This window comes from Caloenas nicobarica, chromosome 1 (assembly GCF_036013445.1).
Source record: "Caloenas nicobarica isolate bCalNic1 chromosome 1, bCalNic1.hap1, whole genome shotgun sequence".
In the NCBI taxonomy this organism is placed as follows: domain Eukaryota; kingdom Metazoa; phylum Chordata; class Aves; order Columbiformes; family Columbidae; genus Caloenas; species Caloenas nicobarica.
The window spans coordinates 173,104,137-173,130,819 of NC_088245.1; the positions used below are offsets into that span (position 1 = coordinate 173,104,137).

Sequence of the window (26,683 nt, forward strand, 5' to 3'; positions counted from 1 at the left end):
GACTATTTGTATCTGTGTCTGTCCACTTAAAGTGTTCAGGAGTGCAACAGCCTGTAGTTTGAAAGTGGTTTCTAATGTTATGGATTGGATTCTGTCTATGAATCATTTTCGTTGTAAACAAATCTCGACAGACAATGCCAGACTACAAGTATTAAAGAATCTGTCACTGACTAAATGCTAGCCTCGATAACTTCGCTTTCTGAAGCTTGTCTTCTCTCTTCCAATTTATTATTGGGTTTGATATCACTCTGAAACAATAGACACCATAATTTTGAGGCAGAAGGGACTGCTGATTTAGAAGAGCTCTAATTTCTGAGCCACGTAAGCCGTGCCATAATTGGCAATCTATGAGTGACCATTCAAAATTCCGTGACCAGGTTAGGAAGGGTCACGGCAGAATTGACTCCATCTCCATATCGAACATCAGCATGTAACAGGAAATTAACTGTAGTGTAGCAGATCTTGCTAATAAACAGGGAAAATTCCTTATTACTGGGAATTCAACAGCCCTATAAAATGCAAAAGTCTTCCTTGTCTATAATATTAATAAATAGTCGTGTAATTACTAATACATATTTGTGTATTCTATGTGCGCCTATGCATATATGACATATGGATGTCATCATGTTTTGATGGGGAAGTATAAAACAATAAGCTTAAAAGATTTGTCAGATGGTGGCCTTGTTAAGAATACTATAACTTGCCATGTAAATTGGAGAATTTTACCCCAAGTACAAAATACATTTTACAAACATAGCTTTTTCTATCTCAGCTTTTTTTATAAAGAAGACAAAATTAATGTCCCAAACCAAATTTTCAGTTAATGGTGAAGACAGGAGAGTTTGTAGCTAAAAAAAACCCAAACAACCAAACAAAAACTGTAAAAAACCCAAGAGATTCTGGCCCAGATTCATCTTACTTAAGCCATCTAAGTCTAAGCCATTTGTAAAAGCTTCTTTTGCAGTTGCTGTGCAGACGAAGGCAGGCCCAGAGGCTGCTCACTCCATTTTTCTCTTGCGGTCTTTCCCTCTTCATTTCGTTTGGGCATTACCCGGTCACCAGGCAGCGCCCAGTCCCGGTGCAATCACAGTGGCACTAAACCAGCCAGCGTAGGGACCGGCGTAGGAGCCTTTGCTGCCTCCCCGTCAGCCACAGCAGGACAGACGGCGCTACAACCAGCGAGAAACTAGAGCAAGACGGGCAAAGCAGCGTGGGCTCCACTGCCAGGCCTGCCAGAACGAAGTTTTGTCATCGACTTTTCTTAACAGAAGCAAAAAAATTACGATTGGGCGTGTTGCTGCTTAGAGTTTGACGAGGCTGGTTTTTAATGAAGCTCTAAGTACCATAAAACCAGCTTTATTAATCCGTGGAGACGTGCCCTAAAACGGGCTGAATGACCATTTGGAACTGCCTGTTTTCCTCTGTTGAATCTGCGTCAACACCTACATTTTGGCTAAAATTAAATGAGATAAGCTCACTTTTTGTGTTTAACTCTCATTTCCAGAGTCATATTTCCTAATGGAAGAATCTAAGTGAGAAGTATATGTCACAGTGGCAAAAAGCAGAAAATTGGAGAAAAGAAAATTAGTAAAAAAAAATATTTTTCCAGCTAAGATTTCTCTCCTTCAATTACATATGTGTTTGGAAGTCAGTTCATGTTTTATTAAGATTCTCTGAGTTCTCAAATACAAGAAAACATGCTCACTTCTCAGAGGTGAGGAGATTCAGATCAGATATTAACCAGCTTAGCTACGTACACTGCATAAAGGTTACGACAATTTCTTGTAAAATAATAAAAGTATCTCATATAATTGATTCTCTTCATTGTTTCATAAAATTGCTTTGTTTGATTGCGGGACAGTTTGGACTGAATTTTCATTACCTACTTCTGAACAATTTATACTGGGACTGAGACAGTATTGAGCTAATGAGTTAGAATTTATATTGAGCCTTAACTGTCTTCATGAAGTAACTAGGGAAAGAAAATCATGGCAATAATGGAGTATTTTTCATTATAAACTATGTTGTACAGCTTTTACAATCAGGTTTTTAATAGATCTAGAGAAATTAAATTGGAATTCTACCAACTTTTGTGCTTTTGTCAACCCGTGAAAACGATGTTAAAAAATGTCAAGACTAATGTGCTAATACTGTTTGTACTGAATTAAGGAGGAGGTGGTATTGGTCCCGTTGTTTTTTTAGGCCCTGTTGTTCATTAAGTAGTAAGATGTATATAGAAGAACATTTAGAAATATGCACTTCGTGGTAATCCCTAATACTAGATAGAAATTGAGTATAGATTAAATAGGTCTTGTCTTACATTATCCTAAAGTCCTTATCAAGAGAAGTTCTTATGAAAATAGTAGAACCTTTCAAAGTCAGGAGGGTGAAATTGTACCGTGTATGAAAAAGGAAGCAATGGTATATTGCTGATGTGTATATTAATACTGCTGAGAATGCATGCATATATACATATTTATTAATATATGCAAACGTTGTTTATTGATTGTATATGGTAAACTCATACACTGAGCGTATAGATTACTTTGTATGCATAAGCGTGCATATATTCAATCTCAGCATTATACATAAATATGCCCCATGAATAATATAAGTTGCCAGATTGGAAGATTTTAAACTTTTCATTATATATAAATGTACAAATTAATAATGTTATATGAATTTTTAGTACTGTCCTTTAATTGCATCCTTCTGTGTAATTCTGTGGGTAGTTTTCATGAGGAGGTCTGCAATAGTGAAAAAGGGTATTTCTGAAATATATGAATTACTGCTCATCTCAACACTTAATTGTTCACATTCTTCCTGTTAGTTCATCCTGCTGTTAGTTCATTCCACTACCAGAAGACTGCAAGAATTGCTTAATAATCCCTCACATTTTAATTATTAATTAAGAATATGAAATAAAAATTGAATATACGGAGTAGAATCGTAGCCGAGCACATATACGTGCATGTTGGTACCCTCAATAAATTAATTTTTAGTTACTTCCTGTAATGTTTATTTATTCACAAATACAAGAAGAAGTGAAGGTAGTTTAAATTTTAATTGGCGTAACAAGCAGTATTCTTTTTTTAGACATTCTACAGGCAAAAATATTCTCTTATGTATAAAACAAGTGCCATATATAGTTTTGCTTGCTAAGAATGGCGAAAGTATGTGTAAAATTATGCATCAAACACAAACTTCATGTAACTGAGCACAGCTACAATACTTTTAGGTTTATGTTCTAAGTCTTAACTTTAAAAAAGTTATCCTTATGTATCTTTTCCAGAGGCCAACCCGTATATTAAAAAAAATAAAAATCACTTGCAAAAAAGGTTAGATTGCTGACCTTGACTGCAAATTCAGACATTGAAAATTTGGAGTCTTCCTTCATCCAAATAATATATATTCATTCCCCACAGGCAGCAGTGATGGTTCTTGGGATAAAGAAAAACTTCAGTCTCCCCCCACCCAAGGATCACAGGCCTCTGTTAACCACCCCAACTTGCCTGGACAACATAATGTTCCAGTTAGCCATCCTCTCAACCCTCTGCAACAGAACCACCTTCTGCCAAATGGTACGGGTTGACATCTTTCAGCACTAACATCAGCAGTTTTCCAGTTCCTGTCTTAATTTTGTGTTTTATATAAATAGGGTATGAAAAATCAAAGATGTGGGGAACGTTGGAATACTTCCTTTAAAGTATTAAGCAGGGAAAGTGGAGACTGTAAAGAACAAATACGTATGCAATAAAATTGATACTCAAAATAACTGCTAACCTGTGCATCAGTGGCCTAATAATGCATTGCTAAAGCACCCTACAGCAGATATTAAAAAGGATAATAAACAGCCATTGTTTAGCAATGATACCATACATTACACTGATATGAACAAACTAAGAGGTCTAATAGCCTCTCCTTGTGGCTAGAAACCCTCCATGGTTGGTAGTGATTTACCCATGCATATCCCAGAAGAGAACTGACACACGGCTGCTTTGTCCTGCAATGTCAACCATCTTGTCACCCATCACTTGAATATTGTCCATCAGGAGAAAAAAAGACGATGTTTTAAAAAAAATGCATAAACCTATTTCCTTTTATTTTTTTTATCCCCACCAGGGTTGGAACTTCCTTTTATGATGATGCCCCACCCGTTAATTCCCGTGAGCCTACCTCCAGCATCTGTCACCATGGCAATGAGCCAGATGAATCACCTTAGTACCATCGCCAACATGGCAGCAGCGGCACAAGTGCAGAGTCCTCCATCCAGAGTTGAGACATCTGTTATTAAGGTAACTATATACATACATATGTATAAAAACATGTAAATCTTCTATCGCAATTATAATAAAATGATAAAGGTGGGTGAGTGTCGGATGTTTTAAGGTAAGTCGTAAAGTCAATATATACAAGAAGCTGTTGTAGCTCTGGGAGCACAGTAGGCTGCTGGTGGCCAGTGTTCTGAGTTCTCTTCCCCACCCTAAATTACTGTTAAGACAGTGCTCAAGTTGAAACATTTTGATACAGAATACACAGTTTTCTGATTCTTCACATTTCATATGCTGTACCCTAGCGGCAATATTCCTCAGGATATCAGAGAAGAAATTATTCCTTTCTTAAATTAGAAGGGACTGTTCTTCCAACTTTTAAATCTAAGCATTTGAACCGAAATTATCTAAAGAAGGCTGAAAGCCTTGCTACTTTGACTCTGCAGAATCTAAATGGCCAAATCCCGTAACAAAATGGTATGAAATTGCACAGAACAGACATAGTGATCTGCAGGCCAGAACTGTAGTATTGTGGAGTTATCTCCAAATATCTGATATCTGAAGTTGTCTACCCATTTTCGGTTTTGTTTGCAGCCTGTAACTCAACTAATCTAGTTACAGAGGTACTTAACAGAGGCATGGAGTCTTCTCTCCTTCTGACTGAAGATGATCTGTTTTCATTATGAAGGCATTTCTCCCTTACCACTAGATATTTATAATTTGATTTGGCATTTATTCAGGTATCTACATTGTACCTGTTATCCTTCTTTAGTTCTAATAAATGAGATACAGAAAGTACAAAAACTTCTGTGCTTTTACATAACATTCGTATGCTAGAAATAGACTTGCAAAGGCAAGGGTATTTGATATTTTGGGGCTACACTGAAAACCTGTCCATTAATGCAATTCCCTTGACAAAAAAGTGAGTGAACTTAAAATCTCGTGGACATTCAAATCAAGAGCCGCAAAAGTTTTGAAATTTGTGATGATTTAGGCAGAGTGAAGAGGTCTGACTTTATTGAGATATTCAACATGCTTGGGCTCCTTTACTCTTTAAGCTAACAAGCCCGGAATCATAAAGAACCATTCGGTTAAAAGTCAACAACTCTGTGTTGCTAGGGATCTAGAAGAATATGGTCTGGTGACCTAATTTAAGTATCTGCAGTTTCAAATGTAGGATCTCCTTTGGAGACCTTCAGTGTCATCCCTTTCTCACCTTTGATGATATGGAGAGTTAAAAGATTGGTTTGGAAATTGTTTCTTTAGGTGCTATGTCAGCAAGGCTGGATTCCACCCTTAATGTCCATCTTGCCCATATATTGGGAATGCAAATACTCTGTTGCTAACTGTTCAATTACACAGTGGTTTTTGCATCTTTGTTTTTCTATTTTCACGTGAGCGGAATTTAGTAAGAGTTGCATGATACTAAAGTTTTCTGGATCATATATGGTGCTGTATTTAATTCTAAATTTATTTTCCTAATTGGAAGAGTCACCACTAGTATTTACAGAAGTATCTGAAAAGTGAAGATTGGGCTGGAGGACATTCTAAATAACACTCGAAAAGTGTGAAATACTGTGGCAACAAAACTTTGTTTTCACTATTTTCCTACTATTTTCCCTTGTTTCATTTTCTGTGAGCTATTTGATTTCATATGTAAGAATACAAAATATGACCTTCACGAGCATTGGCAACCTTCTCTTTCTAAACTTTGACAAGCTGACTTGTAGCTTGTGAAGTTACTTTACAAGCTAGTTCTAGCTATTAAAGTTGCCTAAGTTACTGTCGCCGACATTTAAATACATCTATGGGCGCATACCCTAATGTGACCTCTGATCTTTGTCACCTGTCACCAAAATCAAGTACGTTTGTAGTACAGCATAGCTCCTTGGGTGTGCAAAATAGTTTCTTTTTGTGGGAAGTAGGTCGTGGTGTGTTCCCATATCTCACCCCGTTATGGGAACTTTGCTGGACACAGAAAGCACCCAACTAAGAAGTACTTCTGCCTCATCTGATCTAAACCCCTCCAGTAGTTTTAAAAGTATTGGACTGTGAAAGCGAGACTCTGTCATCATGTAACTATGTATTTTATTTTTACCACAGGCAGGACCATATCAGAAAATTTTCCTTATCCCAGAGTTTCTTAACTTCTTAACAAGTTCATTCTCGTAGTTCATCCAGTTGGAATGGTAGTTTCATTATAGTCTAGGTGAAGGGTTTGAAAGTACCTAGCAATTTTCGTTCTCTGTTTGAAACATTTAGCAGCGCTTTGTAACTGGAAAATCATTTTTCAAATTCTTGCTTATTTAAGCATTTATTTTTATTAATAATCTCCACTATTTATCTCTGTCATTTATAAAATTTGAACTGTCCCGTATTCATGCTAATAAAAACTTCATCATAGCTGCCAACTTTTGTGCAGCTCTTGGCATAACATCTTCTGCAAGGTATTTAACAAACCGGATTTTGTGTTCCCATCTCATTTGCACATAACTATGAATTTAAAAGATACGGATTCACAATGAAGTGTTTTTATGTAGTCAAATTAACCTAAGTTCCATTTAGAAAAGTGTGCTCACTCAAGCATGAAATATATATTTTTTAAAGTTTGCACAATTAAGTTAGGGTTTGGGACATTTAGGTAGAACTTGATGGAGACACTGCCTAAGTGCTGCCATGACTTCTTCAGTCCAGGCCTGTAACGTATTGCTCGCAATACATTTGTACTACAGGTAAATACATAAATACAGGTGTTAATCTGCCATCCAAAACTCACTTCTAAATGTCAGGGGTCAGGAATATTCTCCTATTGGACTTTCATACTCTTCCCTCTAGTCCCTTTGTCTTACAACGTATGTCGAGATTTATGTCTTCTGGTTTTGTCTATGGCAGATGAACATGGTCATGTGGATAGCGGTAGCACGGCCAAGTAATTATGTTCCTATTTTTTAATACTGAACAGGATTTAAACCTAAACCCCAGCAACATAAAAGCATGAGGACATTGTTAGGGGGATTTTCTTTCCATAGCCATGGACATAATGTCACTGCCAATTTACCTGTTTCTCACTAGGCATAGTCAGAGGCTGTGATTTTAGTGTCCATTGAATTATATGCACGGAGCAGTTGAGCAGGAAACTCTCTAATCAGCATAGTTTTTGAACCTTGCTCTGGCAATGTAAAGATTATGAATAATAACTTATACTACAATCAAAATAAATATCTTACAGAATAGATGTAAGTGAGGAGGTCAAACCTCCTTTTTCTTTATTTTTACAGGAATGGATAAATAGTGCAGTTGCTCTGTTTCACTAAACTGTTTGTTATTAGAATAATATTTTCCTTTCTTGCTACGTTTTTAGGCTTTTTGGTTTTGTTTTCATTCTCTTCTGGCTCATTTTTTAACCCTACTTTTACTTAAAGTGACAGTGTTTCCAGAAGCTGATTTGAAAAGTTTGTGAATCGCTCATCTCGGAGCTCATCGTTGTAACCTGAAATGACAGCATAGATTTGAAATTAGAGTACAAGATGCTTACAAGTTTAAACTCTGCTTCAAAGTTAGGAGACCTATGAGAAATTTCTACTCTGAAAAATAAATCAGTAGAAACCTTATCTATTTAAGTAACAAAGAACAAAATTAAGTCTTAGAAAGTCCGAGTCTTCAGATTATGAACAGCCTGGTTCATTGGACAGAAGAATTGCCTTTGTCAACAGCGCCACAGTAGATGACTTGCTGACCTTTCCTTCCAATTCACCGAATTCACAGTTAGTGCTGTTATCTTTAAACTCACAAAGCTTCAAATGCCTTTCTATTACTGGGCAATATTTCATTTCTTTGTGATAAGAAGTTGGAATAAAGCTGAGATCATGTACTAACCAAACATTTTATCCTGCTTTGTTCAGGAGATGAGACAAAGATGAAATTACAAGGGAAGCCTTACAAAGCAACACTTTAGATTTGGCAGTGAACTCTGAGCTCTAAAATCTTCAGAATTATATTTCAGAACAGTGTTGTGCCCTTTCGAACATGAGGCAAACATTAGATGTCTTTTTGTAATGGAATGTTTAGATATATGAGTTGGATGAATAAGAGGAGAGCAACAACAAGCAGGGACAGCAGATTGTGACAGCAACGAATTGCAGTGAGTGTGACAGCTGTGACCTGGGGATGCTTTAGACATGAGGTGGCTTTCATCACCTGCCCATGGTTTCAAAGGCTCAGCTTGTTAGCAGTTTCATTACATCATTTTTTTTTCCCCTCAGTAGAGAGATACACAAAAATATAAAGGACATACTTGATATTAATAGCAACTTGAAATAATTCTACATTGTGAAAGTTAGAAGAGAGCAGCGTGCCAGAATGAAAGATATGCACTTTATCCATATGATGTTAATAATACTTATAGAAAGAATTAAGAATAAAGCAGGAGAAACCAATACCGCCAGCTGGAAAAGTGACCAGTGTCACAGTAGTTTTCCACTGCATATTAAATACATGAGGCTAAATTTTGCTAATTCTCTAAATATATCACAGCACTGGTTGCATTATATTTGTCTATAAGGTTACATCTTCCTGTTATTGAGTAGAAGAGATTTATTATTAATTTATTTAACTAAGGTAGCTGCTGACAATTTTTTTTGAAGTAACTGAGTTTATAGGCCTATTCTGACATGAAATTTTATTTTAACGTTCATTCACTTTTTCATTTTTTCACTGGCAATATGTGTGTGTTCTTACTGATGCAGTTTAATGTTCCTACATTTTTTGCCTATAGTCATTGCCAGAAAGTCCAAATAATAAACAAAGAGGAGAAATATGACACTGCCGTACAGAAATGATGGAACAGAGCACATCTAAATGTCTCATGTCAGAATGGTGGTGAGCAAGTTCAGAGTGTGGACCTGAAAGGAAACAAACTCTGAGAGGAAGATGAGCAAGTTCATGGAGCAAGTGGGCAACTAATAAAGGGACTGTAGAAGCTTCAGCTTAAGTCTTCTGTATCTGCTATGTGAACAGCTTTGAGTTTAGTGCAGACTTTTAATACCAAAAGATATTGACCACCATGTTTCAGTGTAGAAGAGTTCACTGATAACTTGTTTTCCAGTCACAGAAGTTATGAATTTTTTTATAGATTAGATAAATTATTTCTCAAAAGTGGCAGGCATACCCTCCTGTAGAGACAGGAGCCATAGGAAGAACCTTGAAAGTACAATTAGACATCCTAGATAGAAAACCCTTCCACTCTGCTGCTATTACAACAAAGCAGAATTTTTCTCTACTGTAAACCTGAGAAAACTACCAGAATCAGATGTTACTGTAAAATCTTTAGATGTGCCTGCGTTCACTCATTGAGTAAAGTTAAATCCAAAGCCTATGTTACAGGGCCGTCACTGAATTTCGAAAGACATAAGACTAATATTAGAAAATATCAGAATGCCCCTACAACCTTAATATGGCAGCATTCAATCCGTATAGTATGGTGCAATTTTAATTTCACCATCGTATGTTGTGTTTTACCATGGAACTCCTACCTCATTCAGTGAATGCTTAGTTTTTCCATATTTGATTTCTTTTTAAATCTTGCTTGATTTCTTTTTAAGTCTTGCCCAGCTTATTTAACTTACATTGTCTGAATCCTGTGTTGAATGCAAAAGTTTTCTATAGACAGTTCTGTGCCTTACAGGGAACGTATTATTCAAACAGTGATGGATACATATTTGTACCAGTCCTATGAAGCTGGGTGTGCTATACTCATTTTACTGAAAGGGAATGAGAACTTATGTCACAAATTGGCAGAAATGCCTTTTTTGGATGCATAACCTGAAAAATGCCTGACTTTTCAGATAACCTATTATTTCTACAGACATTTGTTCATTCAAAACAGGAACTTTGACATTACTTTAAAGTGCTTTTCTTGAATGCATAGAAAAATAACACTACACACAAGTGCATGAAGAGTGAAGCTACTTTCATTTCCTCATTATCTGACACATGAAGTAAAATCAAGTTTTCTTCTTTGTATAAAGAGAAATTTGATTTAATATAAAACATTTAAATAGGAAAAATAATTACAATAAATATTCTAGAATAAAAAAAGACTATTTATCCACTTCTAAAACATCAATTTTTACATAGTGTCAAAGCAAAGATGGAATTTGATATACCTAAAAAGTTAGAAGTCTATTATAAACCAAATTAATTTTTCATTTTCTTTTTATCATGACTGCAGAAAATATGATATCTTAAAACTATTTGTATGAACTTGCACATAACAGAGAAAATGTCCAGGTTAGTCAGAATAATTTCTATTTATTTATTTATGCTAATATAAATATGTATGTGCACACTTCTGTTTCTTCCTTTAACATGAGGAAATCTTAGGTCAAAGTGTAGCTCAACTACTTTATTATGGCTTAATCATCTTTATATTAGAGGACACTGTGTCCCACCTCATTAATTAGCTATATCTGTATGATTAAAATTATTTATTTTAACTTTTAATACAGATGTTTCATAATGATCTTAGAGGATGGTTACTGTATATCTGGTAGGTTGTAACTTGGAATAATGTCTTTTTTTTAATAACATGGGATCTTATTTGGTTTAATATGTGTGTTTCTGAGGTGCAGTTTGAAGCTAATAGCAGCCATATGCTCAAATGAATTAATTTACGTCATGTAAAATAGATATCTAGATATAACACATGACACAGGAAGGTAGTACAAATTTTTCTGTTGGGCAATTTGCATATTCACATGTGTAACACGGAGCTATGTATGTGGTGTAAGATTAATTTGATGCCAAATGGCCATGGGGCCAGGTACAATGGATGAGATTCATTTTGCTGTCTTCTAGGGCATAATTCATTCGGCCTATTTTAGATAGTTACTTTAGAGTGAGGTGAATTGTACCTTGGAAACATAAATGTATGGGTAAAAAATGAGCCCAGGGTGACTGGCTCAGGTGTAGACATTGGTACTGTAGACAACTACATTTGGGCAGATGAATTCTTGGTGTTTGTCTGGACGCACAGATTGGATTGACTTAGAGAACTGAATTCCCACTGCTGCTTCTTAGGCTTGAATGGTTGTTTTTCAAGTAAGATTAGATTTTCAAAAGAGGAGAGAAGGAAAAAAAAAAAAGTCTGAAAACTCTGTCCAAGTTGCCCATTGGAAATTGCTAACTCAGTTTGAAGAGGCTTTTTTTGCATGTCTATATGTTTGCATGTCACATGGGGGGTTTTGTATGCCTTAGAAGAATATTTTGTTTGTTAGTCCAAACATACATTCCCAAGGCAAAATATAATTTATAAATCCAACTGAAAGGATACACTCTAAAAAGCAGCGAGTCCAAAGTAGTTGTCAGGACATTCTTATGAAAATCCACAAAATCCAGAATTCTGTATTGTGAGGCTTTGTGGCACTTCCAGGAATGATCCTGCTTCATCATGATTCCAAACTGTCAACACCTTGGACACTGCTCTGCTTTCATCAGGTTAAAGGATTACTTGGGAGTCTCCCATTTTGAATTCCTGTCAGTTAAGTGCTGCTGGTATTCCCAATAACCATATACTAAACAGAGCAATAAAAATCAAACAAATCCATAGTGTTTTCTGTGGATCTCTTTCTACATTTGGTGTTACCAATTATCGCTATTCTTGTGATGGGAACAGCAAGGTAGAATCAATGAAAAATTGCGGAGGTAGAAGTAAAAAGGAAATCAAATTAACTTAAGCTGGCCCAAAAGATAAACAGGTTCAAGACATTCACAAAGAGAGAAAAAAAGTCTTATGCAAATATAATGGATTATGTTCCTTGTAAGAATTAGATCCACTATTTAAAACAGTAGTGGAACGTATGACAACACAAAATATTTGAACTCTTTGACTGGGATTAAAAGCGTGTCTACAAGAACAAGATGAGAAAGATGACGTGTGCATCAGTGGGAAGTTAGCAAGGATTTTAGCAAGTTAGTGATGCTACGCTAATAAGGAAGTAGAAATGAAAATTTATAACATTCAGTCATTTTGATGACGCACGTTTTATAGTAGTGATTGTGGAAGTTAGGAAATAATTATTAGCCAGTTCACCTGGTAATTCTTAGGACTAAATGATAATTTGGAGTCTCATAGTGTTTTAGGCTAAAGCTGAAGGAAAAATGAAACTGTAACAGCAAAATGTCCCCTTTTCATGGAATACAAAGGATAGCAAAGTGATTGATTTCTTTCACTCATTCCACTAATACAATGTCAAATAAGTCTGCCATTTTACAGCAAAGCCGTTCCTGGAATAGTTCTCACACAAGCTCAAAACAGGTCATAAGGAACTGAAGAGTAAGAAGTCTGGTTTTTTGGTTCTTGTGAAAGAGATTATTATAATTTTATGACAAAAAGGACTGGAAGCCAGGTGCCTTCCCAGAAAGGTCAGAATATTATAAAACATTCCTTATTAAAAGCTTCTTTAATTTTTTTTTAACTTAAAAGTGTATGAAATAGTGTGTTTCCTGTCCCTAGGATGAAGTTACCTAAACAATTGAAAAGTATGATGCTGAAAATCAGTGATTTTAGCCTCTGCACTTCAATGACATAAAACGCAAACGTCCTTGAAGGAGTTTGTTCAACACTGAGGAGCATCAAGATAGCTGAATAGTTTTAATAGCGATACACCTCTACAGCATAGTTGTATGTCTAGAACTCATTCCGTGACTAAAATTAAAGGATGGCTAAGCCCAAGAGATGAGTCTTAGGGAGAAGCAAACCTAGAACAAGGGAAAAAGGTGAGACTGAAAATACCTGTAGGAGAGAAACATGTAGGACATGAAGCTGTGCCTGCAAAACTGGTTGACCATTGGAAGTAGGCATATTCACATTTTGTCAGAAAGATTCCGGAATTTTATTACTAAGGAACAGGGATGGCAAAGAGCAAGAGTGTTTTTGGAAAGACTGAGGTGTTGAGAACCTAGAAGATACCACTTTCTTATCTATATTCTTAGGAGAAAAAGGTTAATCCTGCACATATTACCTGAAATGTTTTCTTGTGGATAGTGATCTAGAAAACAACAGCTGAAATCCATCAAGTTTATGTTTTGGTAGGTTTTTGAGAAAGAGTTTTGGTAATGAGGCACTTTTCAAACAACGAAAACATGCTGCCCAAGCAGAAAGAAAAGAGGCAAAAAAAGAAATTAATATTGAATAGCTACCTTTGTGACCTGGTAAGAAGAAAAATATCTATATGATATAGAGAAAAAAAAGTATTTATGGTCTTGTGGACACCATTACTGATATATTAAGATAAATCTTAAAAGGTAGTTACTTAAAAGGAACTTTTGGAATGAGATCTTAAAGTATGGTCTTTGCATCTATGCAAAGAGCTGTTTGAAAACTATAGAAAAATGTTGATAAGTACATCAAGACACTTCTGTTTTACTTGGAGAGACTGAGATAGTGTTATGTTGTGAGTGATATGTGGTATTCTGGAACAAAATCGGAGTGGTTTCTAATTCTAGAGAGAACTTCAATCTCATAAGTTAAAATCTCTGACAGTTAAATTTTTTTACCTGTTTTTACAAAATAAGTGGCACGGAAACAATTCTATTATTTATGAAGTGGGCTTGGTATTGAGGGCATGTAACTTGTAATGTCAGAGGAGTAAGAGTCCAGGAAAACACATTGTATCTCCCTAAAGTGAAAGTTTCACATATAGTAGGAGCATTTTTGGAGGAGTTAAACGTCAGATTCTTAAATGCTTAGGATTCTTGATTTGGTTCAGATTGTAAAAAGCACCAAGATAAGCTATTCTCCAAATTTGGCCCTTAAAAGTGTGTTGTCCATTGCTTAGTGTAGCCTCCAGTTCTGATGCCTAACTGAGAGTCTTACCAATTTTGAAAAGTTGGTCACCCATGTATTAAATTGCTACATATGCCCTAAAGTTTTCACAGTACTTTTTACTTGTACCTGTAGAAACAAATAGAAAAGCAAAAAATGGAGAAAAATGGTGTTTAGTCAGGGTTGTGTTTTACAAACAATACATAATTCTGTATGTCTTGTTTTCTAGTAAATATTGTCAATAGAGTTTCAGGAGGTATTCAGCTTATCAGCCAGTAAGAACAAGGATAATATTTTTTGCCTTCCTGCTGCCACTTTGAAAGGGAGCAGATCTTTTGTAGGTCCCCTCTATGAACCTGGTATGGACATCTCAAAACCCTCCAGTGCCTCACATGCCTCAAATGTGAGCAGCTAAATGGAGCCATAGGCATCTGGTTTTGGAGGAGGCTCCATTGACTTTATTGTCTATATCTCGATTAGCTGAAATGGGAGACACCTCCAAGGTGAAGCCCCTTCATGTGGCATCCTAGATACCCGCATCTGAAGTTCAGTCTCTAACTCCTGTCAAAACTGCATTTAGACACTTACATTCAGATGCATTGATTTCAAACTGAACCCTACACAGTTTCCTTCTCACACTTAATTTTAGCAAAGTCACCCAGATTTCATTTATTCATTTATTTGTTGGGAAACAATGAGACTAATTACAGCAGAAGCCAACACTATGTCCTCTAGAGATATCTTTAATGAAGTGGAATTGCATTTGTCCTGGGAGGGGACAAGATTTAGAAAAAATACTGGACAGTGGACAGTATTTATTCTAGGTGATTTCTATTGCCAGGATTATAACACAGTAAATTCTGTTTCTGTGCTGTGTCATGTAAACTCACTTATACAAAAGAGGCATTTGTAGGAGTTACAAAATAGCTCTGATTATCTGAGGTGTTTACTGAATGCATTTTTTCACATTTCCTTTTTGGAAAAATTTTAAAGTGAACTCTAAATGTAAAGTTTAATATTTTACCACACACAAAATCCATCTTTTCTACACAAAATCTCTAGTAAGAAAGTCAGCTTATATTGATATTCCAGCACCATTAGTTTATGACTTTGTAGAACTACAGAATATATCAATTCATTATTAGTAGCCTTTCCATTTATTATTGCAGCTAGTTTTGATAAAGACAAAAAATTGCTGTAGACTGTGTTATTGATTGTGGAATTATGAAGCAAGGATATAAAAAATGAGTTAAGCTATTAAATTAGTTTATTTTCCATTTCTGCATAGTTCAATCGCATGTTTTGTTGGGGTTAAAGGGTGTTATACAAATTAATTGATAAAGCCAGTATACATAGTTTTCTCGTAGAGTTTGTCTACTACGTCATATTATATGTGAATAAAATTCATTATCTGTTTTGTTTGTGCAGTAATTATATTTTGTTGTCCTCTGAATTCCTTTTGCTCTCTCCATCTTACAATACGCGCTGTAAAAGCGCACATAAATAAATAGGATAAACAAATTAAGCTGTTTAAATAAATTAATTTACTCTGCAGCTCTGTATTCAAATGTTATGTGCTCACTGGATTTCATTTTAATGAAACCCTTCTAAGAACAATACATTGTATGCCAAACAGTGAAATTATGTATTAAATGAACGATTAAAGATAGCATGTTCCAATTTATGCCAAATCTGTACACTGTGCATGCTTAAATCCTCCTAAATCTAAAGAAATAATTCTTCTACATGCTGAAAACATCTGCATTATAATCCTCCTCTTGAATACCCGGTTCATGGACATATAAACACAATCAAAGTCATAATAAGCCTAGAGCTATGATGCAGTTAAACTGTCCTCATCAATGTTTTTGACTTAAAAACCCAAGACTATGAAAATGGAATCCACTTAAATGTCTTGAAACACTACTCTGAAAGGTCTTCTCCTGCTCCGTCAATAGACTTGCTGAATCCATTTGCAACCAGAATCTCAAGTTTAGCAAATATCTATTATAAAGCTTACCTAGAACAAATCTATTGATTGCTATAGATGGCCAATTGGCTAAGTTTCCTAGGAATGCATTCAGCGAAATAAATGTTCATCCAGCTACTGTGCATGAAAAAAAATGACTGCTGCAAAAGCAGTTTGTGGTGCGAGGAACGTGATGCTCTTTTCAGGAAAACTTTTAGGCATTTGCAGCAGCAGGACTACATATATACTATTAAACATATACTAATTGTATTATCTCATTATGAAAGCTTTTAGTGAGTTGAACGTATACAGTTGTTTGTTGTTTTTGCTTTGGGTTGTTTTTTGTTTCGTTAGGAGTCAAGATTTCAATTATCGAAAGGAAAAAATAATTTAAAAAAACCCCACAACAACCGAAAAATACCTAGTTTAACATTTTCACTCGCTGCAATAGATTTCCCTTATAAGAACTATCTACTTTTATCACAATTCAACCAAACCAACCTAACTCACACATATTTTAGCAATGACATAGGCCTTGGGAGCTCTTAGCAGTAAAGAGCAAACTGCAGGGAAAGACAGAAAGGGCTATTCTGCACTCAGCTCCCGTTGTTTATTGTTTCTGTCAAAGTTCTGTTTAAATAGCAGATATATGTATCTGCTACATATTGACAGTTCTCACACAGTAAAAGTGCGGTTCAAATCATCACAGTCCTCATGCTCTAATTTTCAAAATCAAGGAACATCTTGAAGCGCATCGTAACTCCTCCTGGCTACCATGCCAGGCTTCTCCCTGGATAGGAAAATGTGAATGGATGTTTTTCCCGTTTTGAAGTAGTGATGTGGCCAGTGATATGGCCACACATTTCCAAAAAAATGTGGTTCATTCCAAGTTTGTGCTCCATGGTATAAACAGACGTTGGGACTATCAGCCACGTTACTGGTATAGGTTCGCAGAATCACTGAATCACAGAATCACAGAATGTGAGGGATTGGAAGGGACCTCAAAAGATCATCTAGTCCAATCCCCCCGCTGGAGCAGGAACACCCAGATGAGGTTACACAGGAAGGTGTCCAGGTGGATTTTGAATTTCTCCAGAGAAGGAGACTCCACAGGCAGTAGGGAGATTTTATTTTCTTTCTGATCCAGATGAGTTCTGTAAGATCTCATTGCCCAAGAAGCCCCTTTGAAATTAAGATCTGGAGTAAAATTCAGCCTAAGCTAAAACAACAGTATCTGGTTCTTAGTTTATTTACAAAAAGTACATTGTTCCTCATCCCGTAAGGCTAAGGTCTATAAGCTGGTAAACAAAATGTGTATTTCCAATTCAACAGCATGCTGACAGAAATAAAAGGAAAAAAAGACCCAAAACAAAAAAACAAAACTCAAAAGCAAACCAAAAATCTTATTTTTAGAAGTGTTCCAGGAGGTAGTTTAAAAGCCCGACAGTAAGAGCAGTGCTCACGTTGCATACTAACACATAAGGTGTAGTGTCCTGAAATTGCTGAGTTTCCTTTGAGAACCCTCTGCAAATCCTGGACACCTCAGCAGAGGAGAGAAGAGACGGTCATTCAGGAGGGAGATTCAGCTGAGGAAACTGGTGGTTGGAAACGACACAGGTTTAGTTTAACATTGCCTTTTTTTTTTTTTTTCCAATTATGTTTTCGTGGGGTCTAGGAACGTGTTCCAGACAGCCCTTCTCCTGCTCCTTCTCTTGAAGAGGGCCGAAGACCTGGCAGCCATCCATCCTCTCACCGAAGCAGCAGCGTGTCCAGCTCTCCTGCACGGACCGAGAGCTCTTCAGACAGAATCCGTAGGTCACATTCTTCTCCTTGTCACCACTTTAAATTTGATTAGGTGCAGCTGGTTTTTCTAATCAAAATGCCCTCGTCTTAAATAGATCTCGTATGTATCATGTTCGGAAGTTCAGCTGCAATAACCATCTCCCAACATTATGTTCCCCGGTTTACAATATCATAATATCTGATGCTACATTAACGGGTACTGATATAAACTGCCATCATGTCGTATTAAACATAAAGATATGAGCTATGAAATACAGAATTGCAGCCGGGAAGCAATTTGCTAGATTAGTTTTAGAACTGAACATATAGTGTAAACATTTTTTAAAGAAATTGAGTTTTATTTAATCTGGTTACTCTGGTTTGATTTCTAAATTGAATCTGACTCATAAGCTACATTTTACATGGTAGAATTGCTTGGAGATGAGAAGGAATTAGGTTGAATCAATTAAAAAATGTGTATACTTCATAATTTTTTCAAATATGAAAAATCGTAATGGTGGGAAATGTGATGCAGAGTATTATCACCTCATAGCTCACAAGGGGCGGAGTGAAATTAAACTGTGGTGTCTCAGAGTAATACAGTTTTTATCAAGGCTCCATGTACAGGATGTAAATTACAAGGCAAAGACCCTGGATTCTCCGATACTCCAGTGCAATAGCCTGGAAATTAAGATTTTAAACACATATTATTTTATGGATACTTACTTACATTCATATTACACTTGTCCGTTCCTTTTATTATTGCTCCGTTGCAGTTTTGTTGTGCTTTTAAGGCATCTTTCCACAGTGGAATTTGTCAGTAGGTGAAGCTGGAGGATTTGGCATGCAGATAGAAGGCCATGAAATAGTCGTATGACATACGTAGTCGTGTTGATTAGATGCAGCACACGTGTCATTTAGAATCATCATAGAATCACAGAATCATAGAGTGGACTGATTTCCTTTCAGGCTCTCTGCAGACTCAGGAAGCTGACTCTTCATTTGCCTTCAGATGAAAGATCTTTCATTACTATGTGATGAAAAATGACTTACCAAAGAAAATAAATGAGGCTTGACCATGACAAGCTGAAAATTCTGTTTTCTTATCATTTGGACGATTCGAAGTGCAGATTAAACTGGCATCCCATATACTGTCACCTATCTTTTTTTTCCCCAGATTTTTATGAGTTCATAAGTAAAGTTCTGGAAAAAAACCTCACAACCCTGGATTCTTTTCTTTTTTTAACTGGTTGAACAGTGTATTTTTTAAAACCAATTTAAGACCTTTTCCATTGTTCTCTAAATTTAAAAAGAAGTAAATTAAATTGAGAGATACTTAGTGTTTTTCTAAGGAATGATACTTTTTTTAAAGAAATGGTACTACCTTCAGCTTACTCTACTTACCAGCAGAGAGGAGTGGGACCTTTGCACATCGTTGCTTCCAATGTGAATATAAAAGAGTCCCTTACATGCCGGATCACTTCAGTAACTTATTTATTTATAAAATAACTCTTTTCTCTCCTGTCTGATTTGTTGACATCACATCCGATTCTTAATACATCTGCTTTTGTGGTGCCACCAAGATTAAGATGACTACTACAGAAATATGGATTGCATATGAAAAAAATGCTTTACTGAAAATGGCATAAGCCTCTTGAAAATACAGTTTTTTGAGGAGAAAAGCATAGATGTATAAACTACTTTATGTGGGTTTCTGAGGTGTGTTTGGGACTCGTGAAAGTCTGTTGGAGAACTATTGGAAAGAGCTTTTCAAGCTCTCTGATGAGCAAATAAGCAATTCTGCTGTTGCACAGTGTGTTTTGAAAAACAGTGTTTATCCCCTGGAAGGGCACAATAATTTAAGGAAGTTAGGGCCTGCATATTTGGAATGCTAATATACAAGAATTTTTGTACAACTAACTAAAAAAAATAAATAAATTAGTAAATATCTCACATAGAACCTTCTATGCTTTTCTGCTTTGCTCCATTTTGCATTTCAGTTCTTGTTAAATAAAAGAGAAAATGTTTGCAGATAACCAACTTTGTCCCCAAATACTGAAGTCTTCTTTTTAAAATGAATTGTTTTAAACCAGAAGTAACGGGAAGAAACTCTCCCGCTGTGTAGTTACTGACAGCACTAATTAAGTAACTTTGTGATTGTTACAATTCTTGTATAATTAATAGGAAGACTATATAAAATAAGTACAAAAGTGTATTGTTAATATGACGGCTGATTATTTTCCTGCCTGCGCTTCTGTCTAGCAGCTGTCCATCAGAACGGGCTATCTATGAACCAAATGCTGATGGGTTTGTCACCTAATGTCCTGCCTGGACCTAAGGAGGGTGATCTGGCTGGTCATGACGTGGGACATGAGACGAAAAGAATACACATTGAGAAAGGTAATATGAATATTTTGATTCTTCTGTTTCAGTGTAAAACAATTATTGGCTCAACAGCTTAATAGTAATATAATTGTCATTTTAATTTTTTTAATTGGGATTTTTGTTGTTGTTTCAGAGATTAAATTATAACAGGATGATGGTTTTCTTCATTCTTCTGCTTCAAGGTCCTTGAGATTAATGATCAATATTTGTATGAGGGAGGAATTTCACACATATTACAAAGAAGGATGAGTGAAAAACAGCTTTACATTACTATTGTGTCTCTGACCCTTCTACAACACTGTTTAGGTATTAAGTTTCTGTCTCCATCCAGTTGACTTAATGACCTACTTCCCAAAGGGACTGAGCACCGTGAAAATTAGTCCATGTGTGCAAAAAGGAAAAAGGCTAATACCAAACCATTAAATTAGGGAATTGCATAAAATGAGACTGGTACACATTATATAATGGGATTTAAATTTAATTGAGTATATGACCAAAGTGTTTGATCTAGGTGAATAGTCCACATGCACTTATGCTGATTATGACACCATTTCATCTCTGTTGGTATTCGAAGTTAAGTTCCTGTTCAGGGTTGTTACAGGGGATTTTGGAGGGGCGGTGACAGAATTTTAAATGGTGCATTTCATTTTATATTTACTTAATATATGTGAATTTTAAGTATTATAGACTAGAAACATTTTGGTTTGGTTTGGTTAAAGAGAGGTTAGAGATATGACATATCCTTTGAAAAAATATTCTTTGGGCTTACCAGAAAAATCAGTTACTTGAGCACAATGAGAGAAAAAGTAAAAGGTATGATAGCCAGACATTGAAACAGAGCTGGAGAAACTGCTGCAGTAATGGAAATTTCAGAGTAAGACATTTTGTGCCGTTTTTTAATAGCTATAAGATGATACCCTCTCTGTCTTGTATTTAAACACTGAGATATGAAAAAGAATTAAAATCTGGACAATTCTATTCTGGACAGGTGGCATTTTTAATAGGATTACCAGAAAAATTAATGGAAACAACATTTCTTTTATATAAACCATTTAGTTTGGTTCATTGCACACACAACCTGTTTTAGCTTAAACTGTGCCCTCACTCAGCCCCTGCAAATTGTATCCCTGCTGTGAAGTATGATGTGATCAAATAGGTTTGTTTTGAATTTCCATAAATGATTTTATTTCAGCCTTTGAAGTTACTAATTTAAGTGTAATCAGACTGGTAAATCCTGCAAAGAGAAGGACATATTAAGAATTGCTACTATTTTTGCATGTCATTCAGGTTTTTTCAAGACTTTGTTTATAATGGTACCCCAAATGTACTTTCCAGTCTGTTGCCAGTTCATGTTTTTTGCAAGCTCTCTTCTCAGTAAAAATGCTGAGAGTTCTCATTTTTCCTGAGTCCTCGTTTAGGTCAAACCTTCTAGTTTTCGTTCCTTTCCCCCTTCTGTTCCAGCCTACTGGATTAATGGTAAATATTCATGGGCTATCTAGATTGATAGGGTATACTAAATTAAAAATTGTTTTCTGTCATGACTGCATTTATCATGTCTCTCATACCAATCTTGTAACTTTAATACTAATCTAATCTGTATTAAAACAAGTGATTCAGCTTACAGGTATTTGTGGAGATAGTAATTATCTACTTCTGTCACTGTGAGCTTGCAATCAGATTTCCAAACTGTTGCTTACCGCTGCAAATCAGTCAGAATGCAATAACATTTAAAAATACAAACAAACATATGTAGGTGGTGGTGCTCTTATTGTTGAAACCCCATCACCTTCACCATCTGATTCAAACAAAAAAGAGGGGAAAATAGAAGGTCTGAATAAGCATCACGAAGCATGTAAACATTATTGTATTTTATTCTATGCCACTTTTATTGGCAGAAATCAGCTGCAACTAAAATGGCTTTTAATTGAACCGGGGAGAATCTGGGAAATCTGATATGGTAAAGAAGGTCCTGCTTTTTCTCTTCTTTTCCCTTCTTCCATTAAAAAACCAAAACCTGAAAATCTCTGAAGTGATCTGAGCTCAGGCAAAAATTATTTGCAGTCAACAGAGAATTTAAAGGGGGAGAGTTATAACAGAGACAACTGATCAACATACCGGATTTTGAAAAGACTTAGCATATGTGAGAGAGGTAAGTCGTTTGTCTAACCTGATCTGTGAGTTGGATAGAGGAGAGAAAATATCACTTTTATTTTATAAACATAAAACAAAGGAGCTAATTTAACCAGTCCACACCACATAGTGTAATATATTTAGAAACAGTTCTTTGCTACTTTCAAACTGAATACCAGTTTTAAGGTATTCAGTCTTTTGAAGATCATATGTATTTCTATTCAAAATTCAGCCAGAATTATTATTGGTAGCAAAAAATGAGTTTGTTTTACTGAGGTGGTTTAAACTACCAGTAAATCTCTTGTTCAGTTTAGGGGGGGTTTGTTTGTTTGTTTCTTTTTTGTTTTGTTGTGGTTTCATTATTTTTTGAATTTTATGTTTTATTTATTCACACTTAGACTGTGTTTAAAATCTGTTCTCAGGTTCTGGTGTGCACAACTGTGAGTGACTACAGCTTTTGTTGGGGTCAGGTTGTCATTATCCCACCAAGAATTAAATTAGGTCCTATGGATCTGATTTGCTGCCTATTAAAACTGGAAAGTTTTCATCGGGCTCTGGGTCAGTATTTGTTGTAGGAAAACAGGAAGAGTTTCTGTTCTCAAAGTCCACGTGTAAACCGTGGATGTTGGGAACATTTTCCAGCTGCTGACTCCAGATGTGCAACTTGGCCACGCCATAGCTTCGTGTTGGGGAAAGACCCAATGTACATACCTGAAGTTCCACCCACTCCCTGGGTTCCATGAGAAGAATATTTAGATTTGCTAAGGGTTATGTTGTGGCCCAACCAGGTTCCTAGTCTGGACTAGGGGGGACTGCAGGAGATGCCACAGAGCACTTCTGCCCCACAGCTCATACATGACTCAAGATGTCATTATTTGTATAACCAGATAAATCAATTACCCTAGATTTCCAGGATTTTTTCCTTATTAGAGAGTAGCAAATTTTCCAAACTTACTAAAAGCAGACTGTAGAACCACAAATGATCCCAAGGGGAAGGAGGTAAGCTCAGGTACACAATGTTAGTTCAAGTACTTGACAGCCATCTTCAAAACCAAGTATCTAATTTTGTAACCTGTAATTATGGACAACTTGATTATGCACGTTTGGTTTTATTAGATCAGATTTCACGAGAAGGACTTATGTGAAGTATAAGAGTCATATTAGAAAAGATCCATTCAGTTTTTTTGCCTTAAAATTAAGGCTCTGAGTTTTTCAGGTAAGGTTTCTAGGACTGAAAGAGTTTGCTCTAGATTGTACCTCAGCTTTGGTGAGTTATATTTTATCACTTATCCTGCTAAGCTGTTATCTGAGCGCCTGCAGATCTCCTAGTCTGAAGTTTTCAGAACTAACCGTATTTTTGATGTTTTCTATGGGGCTCAATACTCATTCAGCTCTTCAGTGATGTTACATGTTAAATCTGGAAATAGCATAGGAAGGAGGACATAACAGAACCTGAGGACCAGACTGATCCTCTTCTTGCTCATTGACCTGAAGAATTCAAAATAATCAATGGCCTTGGAGATGTGGATCCTAATTCCTTGTAGGCAGAAGAGAATTGAACTTGCGACACATTTCCTGAGCAGTATCCCTAGTCACTGTGCTTTGTATAAAAGAGAGAAGTATATTTTATCATCATTCTTCTGCCCTTACGACCCAGACTGTGTTCGGATGGGGTCTGCAAGGTAGAATTTATAGCTCAGTCCTATAGTCAAAGTTTCTCTGTTTACTGACTCCAAATAGCTGCATAAGATTTCTTGTTGACTTTAGACAGACTATAGTTCTACTTGTTAACTCCATTAGATCGCAATTTGCAGTATCTGGTTTGGATAATGTTAAGTGATGTCGGAGGCAGTGGCCTCTCTTAACTGGTACCTACGTAGCAATACATACCCTGTACACTATATAGGAATGTAAGACCCAGCTCACTTCAGCCCAAGATTCTCTTCTGGGGGACAAACACCTAAAAGTTAGTTGCTTTACCACCAAATTTAGATGCCTAAGTGTTTTATTGGATCTGGCCCTAGGGCTTCAGATTAGAATTGTCTGTCTGCATCAATTTATATTTTTTTAGATTGACACCAACAGCAAATGAAGCCTGAATGTCATGCTTACATTTTAAATTGAATATGTTATTTGAGGTGTTATGGGAAGGACACTCTCTTGTTGAAAATGTGCATGCTGTTTTCTATAACAAAATATAAAATATTCACCACGTTCACAAAAGAAGCTAAACTATTTCTTTCAGAAAAGCTTTTAAACTATGATATTTATGGAAATTTCTTAAGTAATTTTCAGATAATCAACAATAACTGCTTCTTGACTGCTATGATAGCAGCAATTAAGGTATAACTGTATCAAATCCACATATTAAAAAAGTCCCAGTCTTTCTCTCTGTTTTTATTTTATGTCCCCCTGTAGAGATCTGAGCAGTCTTAGACCTCTGGCTAATATCTTATAAAATAGAATATTAAAATGCCAAAATATCCTTAGTGCAAAATGGAAAATAATATAAATATTCTAAAGTTATAATATAGAATTGTACTTTCCTGTTAGCAGTCATGCATCAAAAAGGGAACTAATGATAAATATGTCGACCGATATAGTTGGCTATTCATTCTGCATTATCAGCAATAAATTCTATACATAGCGTAAACATATATCAAGCACACTTATTCACCTTAATAAATCTAGAAACACATATGAGTATGTTTTTATAAATACGAAAGACTCAAAGGAAGTTTTAGTATCAACAAAGACACTCTTCTACCTCAGCTGTCCTCTAGCAAAGTCAGCAAACAAATGATCCAGAACTTTACTTAAATTCTGGTTTTGGTCTGTGTTATGATTTTAGGAAGTTCTCTGAGAAAGCCCTTTTTTAAAGAGAGTTGTTACCAGTCGAGCTACAGAGGAATTTTCATTCACAGTTCTGCTGTCCAACTGCTTGTGTAAACATACCTTATCTGTTCATTTTCATTTGTGTATACATACACACCACACACAGATACTTATGCAATATGTTTATTTTACTGAATATTGCATTTTAGTGTAACAAGAAGGATATAAACACACCTTGATGGGTATCTATATGCAAATATATTTTCAGCTAATACATTTTGGGTCTGCCTTCTCAGTTTGCTTCTTAAATGTTACATATTAAATATGTTGGTTTGTAATTCCTTAAGATATTGAGTTTAGGCTATGTATTTACACATCATACAGCACATTGTGAAAGTGATCTTGATTTGAGCTTTAAATACTCCTCAAACCCTAAACAGATAGTAGTCAAATTTGTAACCTATGACTAAATGATCCACTAAATGAAAGCTTCGAGAAAGTTGGCATCACCAAAGTAACCTTTAGACACTCTGGTTGCTGGTGTGTCTTTTCACTCAGCCCAAGAGGCTCAACAATGCTTAAAGTACACTAAAAGCTGTTACAGTTAATCGACTACAAAGGTGAAAAATGGAACTGCAAGTTTTTTCTTAATGCATCACTATTTACTAAGAAGCTAGAAAATACCTATTTTTCTTGCACAGAAAACACAGAAGCTTTTCATATCATTGAATAGGGTATGAATAGTATGTGTATGCAAGAGGGAGTGCAAAGGTAGTACAACTTCCGAAAGTTTTTTTAGCAAAATATTGCATCAGAATATTTCTAGAGACTCTAACTAAGCCATCCTCCAAACAGGCAGTTCTGCAGATTTGTTTGCTACTAGGGACCTTTATTCTGAGGTATCTAGTAACAGTTTTGATACAGTTTGTGAGATTTTTTTGTGCAGTTTTCACTTGACTGATACATCCTCATCGGTTCCAAAACATCCCGGGTGAACTGGGCTCATTGCAGCCCAATTGCACGTATGCAGACTGGCTATTCTGTATTGACAGTGCCTCAAATGCACTTTGGACATATCTGACATTCTGAATAGGCTCAGATGAGTTACATGTGCACAAGAGATGTGATGCTGTAAATCTATTGAAACCACTCTGCATGTACAATTCCTCTATGCTTTGTGCCCCAAACAGTTCCCTAAAGGTACTTTTTTCTTTTGTTTCTTCTTTTCTTTTTGTCTTTCTTTTGAATGGTCATTATGTGTCCCTCGTGTAATAGACCTTAGAATGCTCTTTATAGTCTTTGATGGTCTTTATTACATATAGAGGGGAGGGAAGCTAAAAACCCCTTTGAAATGGTTTGTGTGCTCATTTTCTTTTTTTTTTTTAAATGAATTGTTAAACAGAAGATGTAATGGTAATTGGTAAGATGTTAATATGGACTTTTTATCATGCTACTACATTTCAGTTTTAAAATCGTTAGTTCCCTTTG

The 26,683-nt window shown here is 35.8% G+C and overlaps 1 protein-coding gene across 6 annotated transcripts in view; it reads left to right on the forward strand.

Annotated features, from left to right (window-relative positions):
• Positions 1-26,683, forward strand: part of DACH1 (dachshund family transcription factor 1) — a 364,799-nt gene that overhangs the window by 240,981 nt on the left and 97,135 nt on the right. For 2 of the 6 annotated variants that reach the window (XM_065655524.1, XM_065655504.1), the window contains exons 4-7: positions 3,426-3,581; positions 4,123-4,295; positions 17,739-17,874; positions 20,108-20,245. In XM_065655524.1, the coding sequence (XP_065511596.1) occupies positions 3,426-3,581; positions 4,123-4,295; positions 17,739-17,874; positions 20,108-20,245 (603 nt within the window). The remainder of the gene's footprint in view (positions 1-3,425; positions 3,582-4,122; positions 4,296-17,738; positions 17,875-20,107; positions 20,246-26,683) is intronic. The other 4 variants (XM_065655554.1, XM_065655544.1, XM_065655514.1 and 1 more) reach the window with 3 other exon arrangements.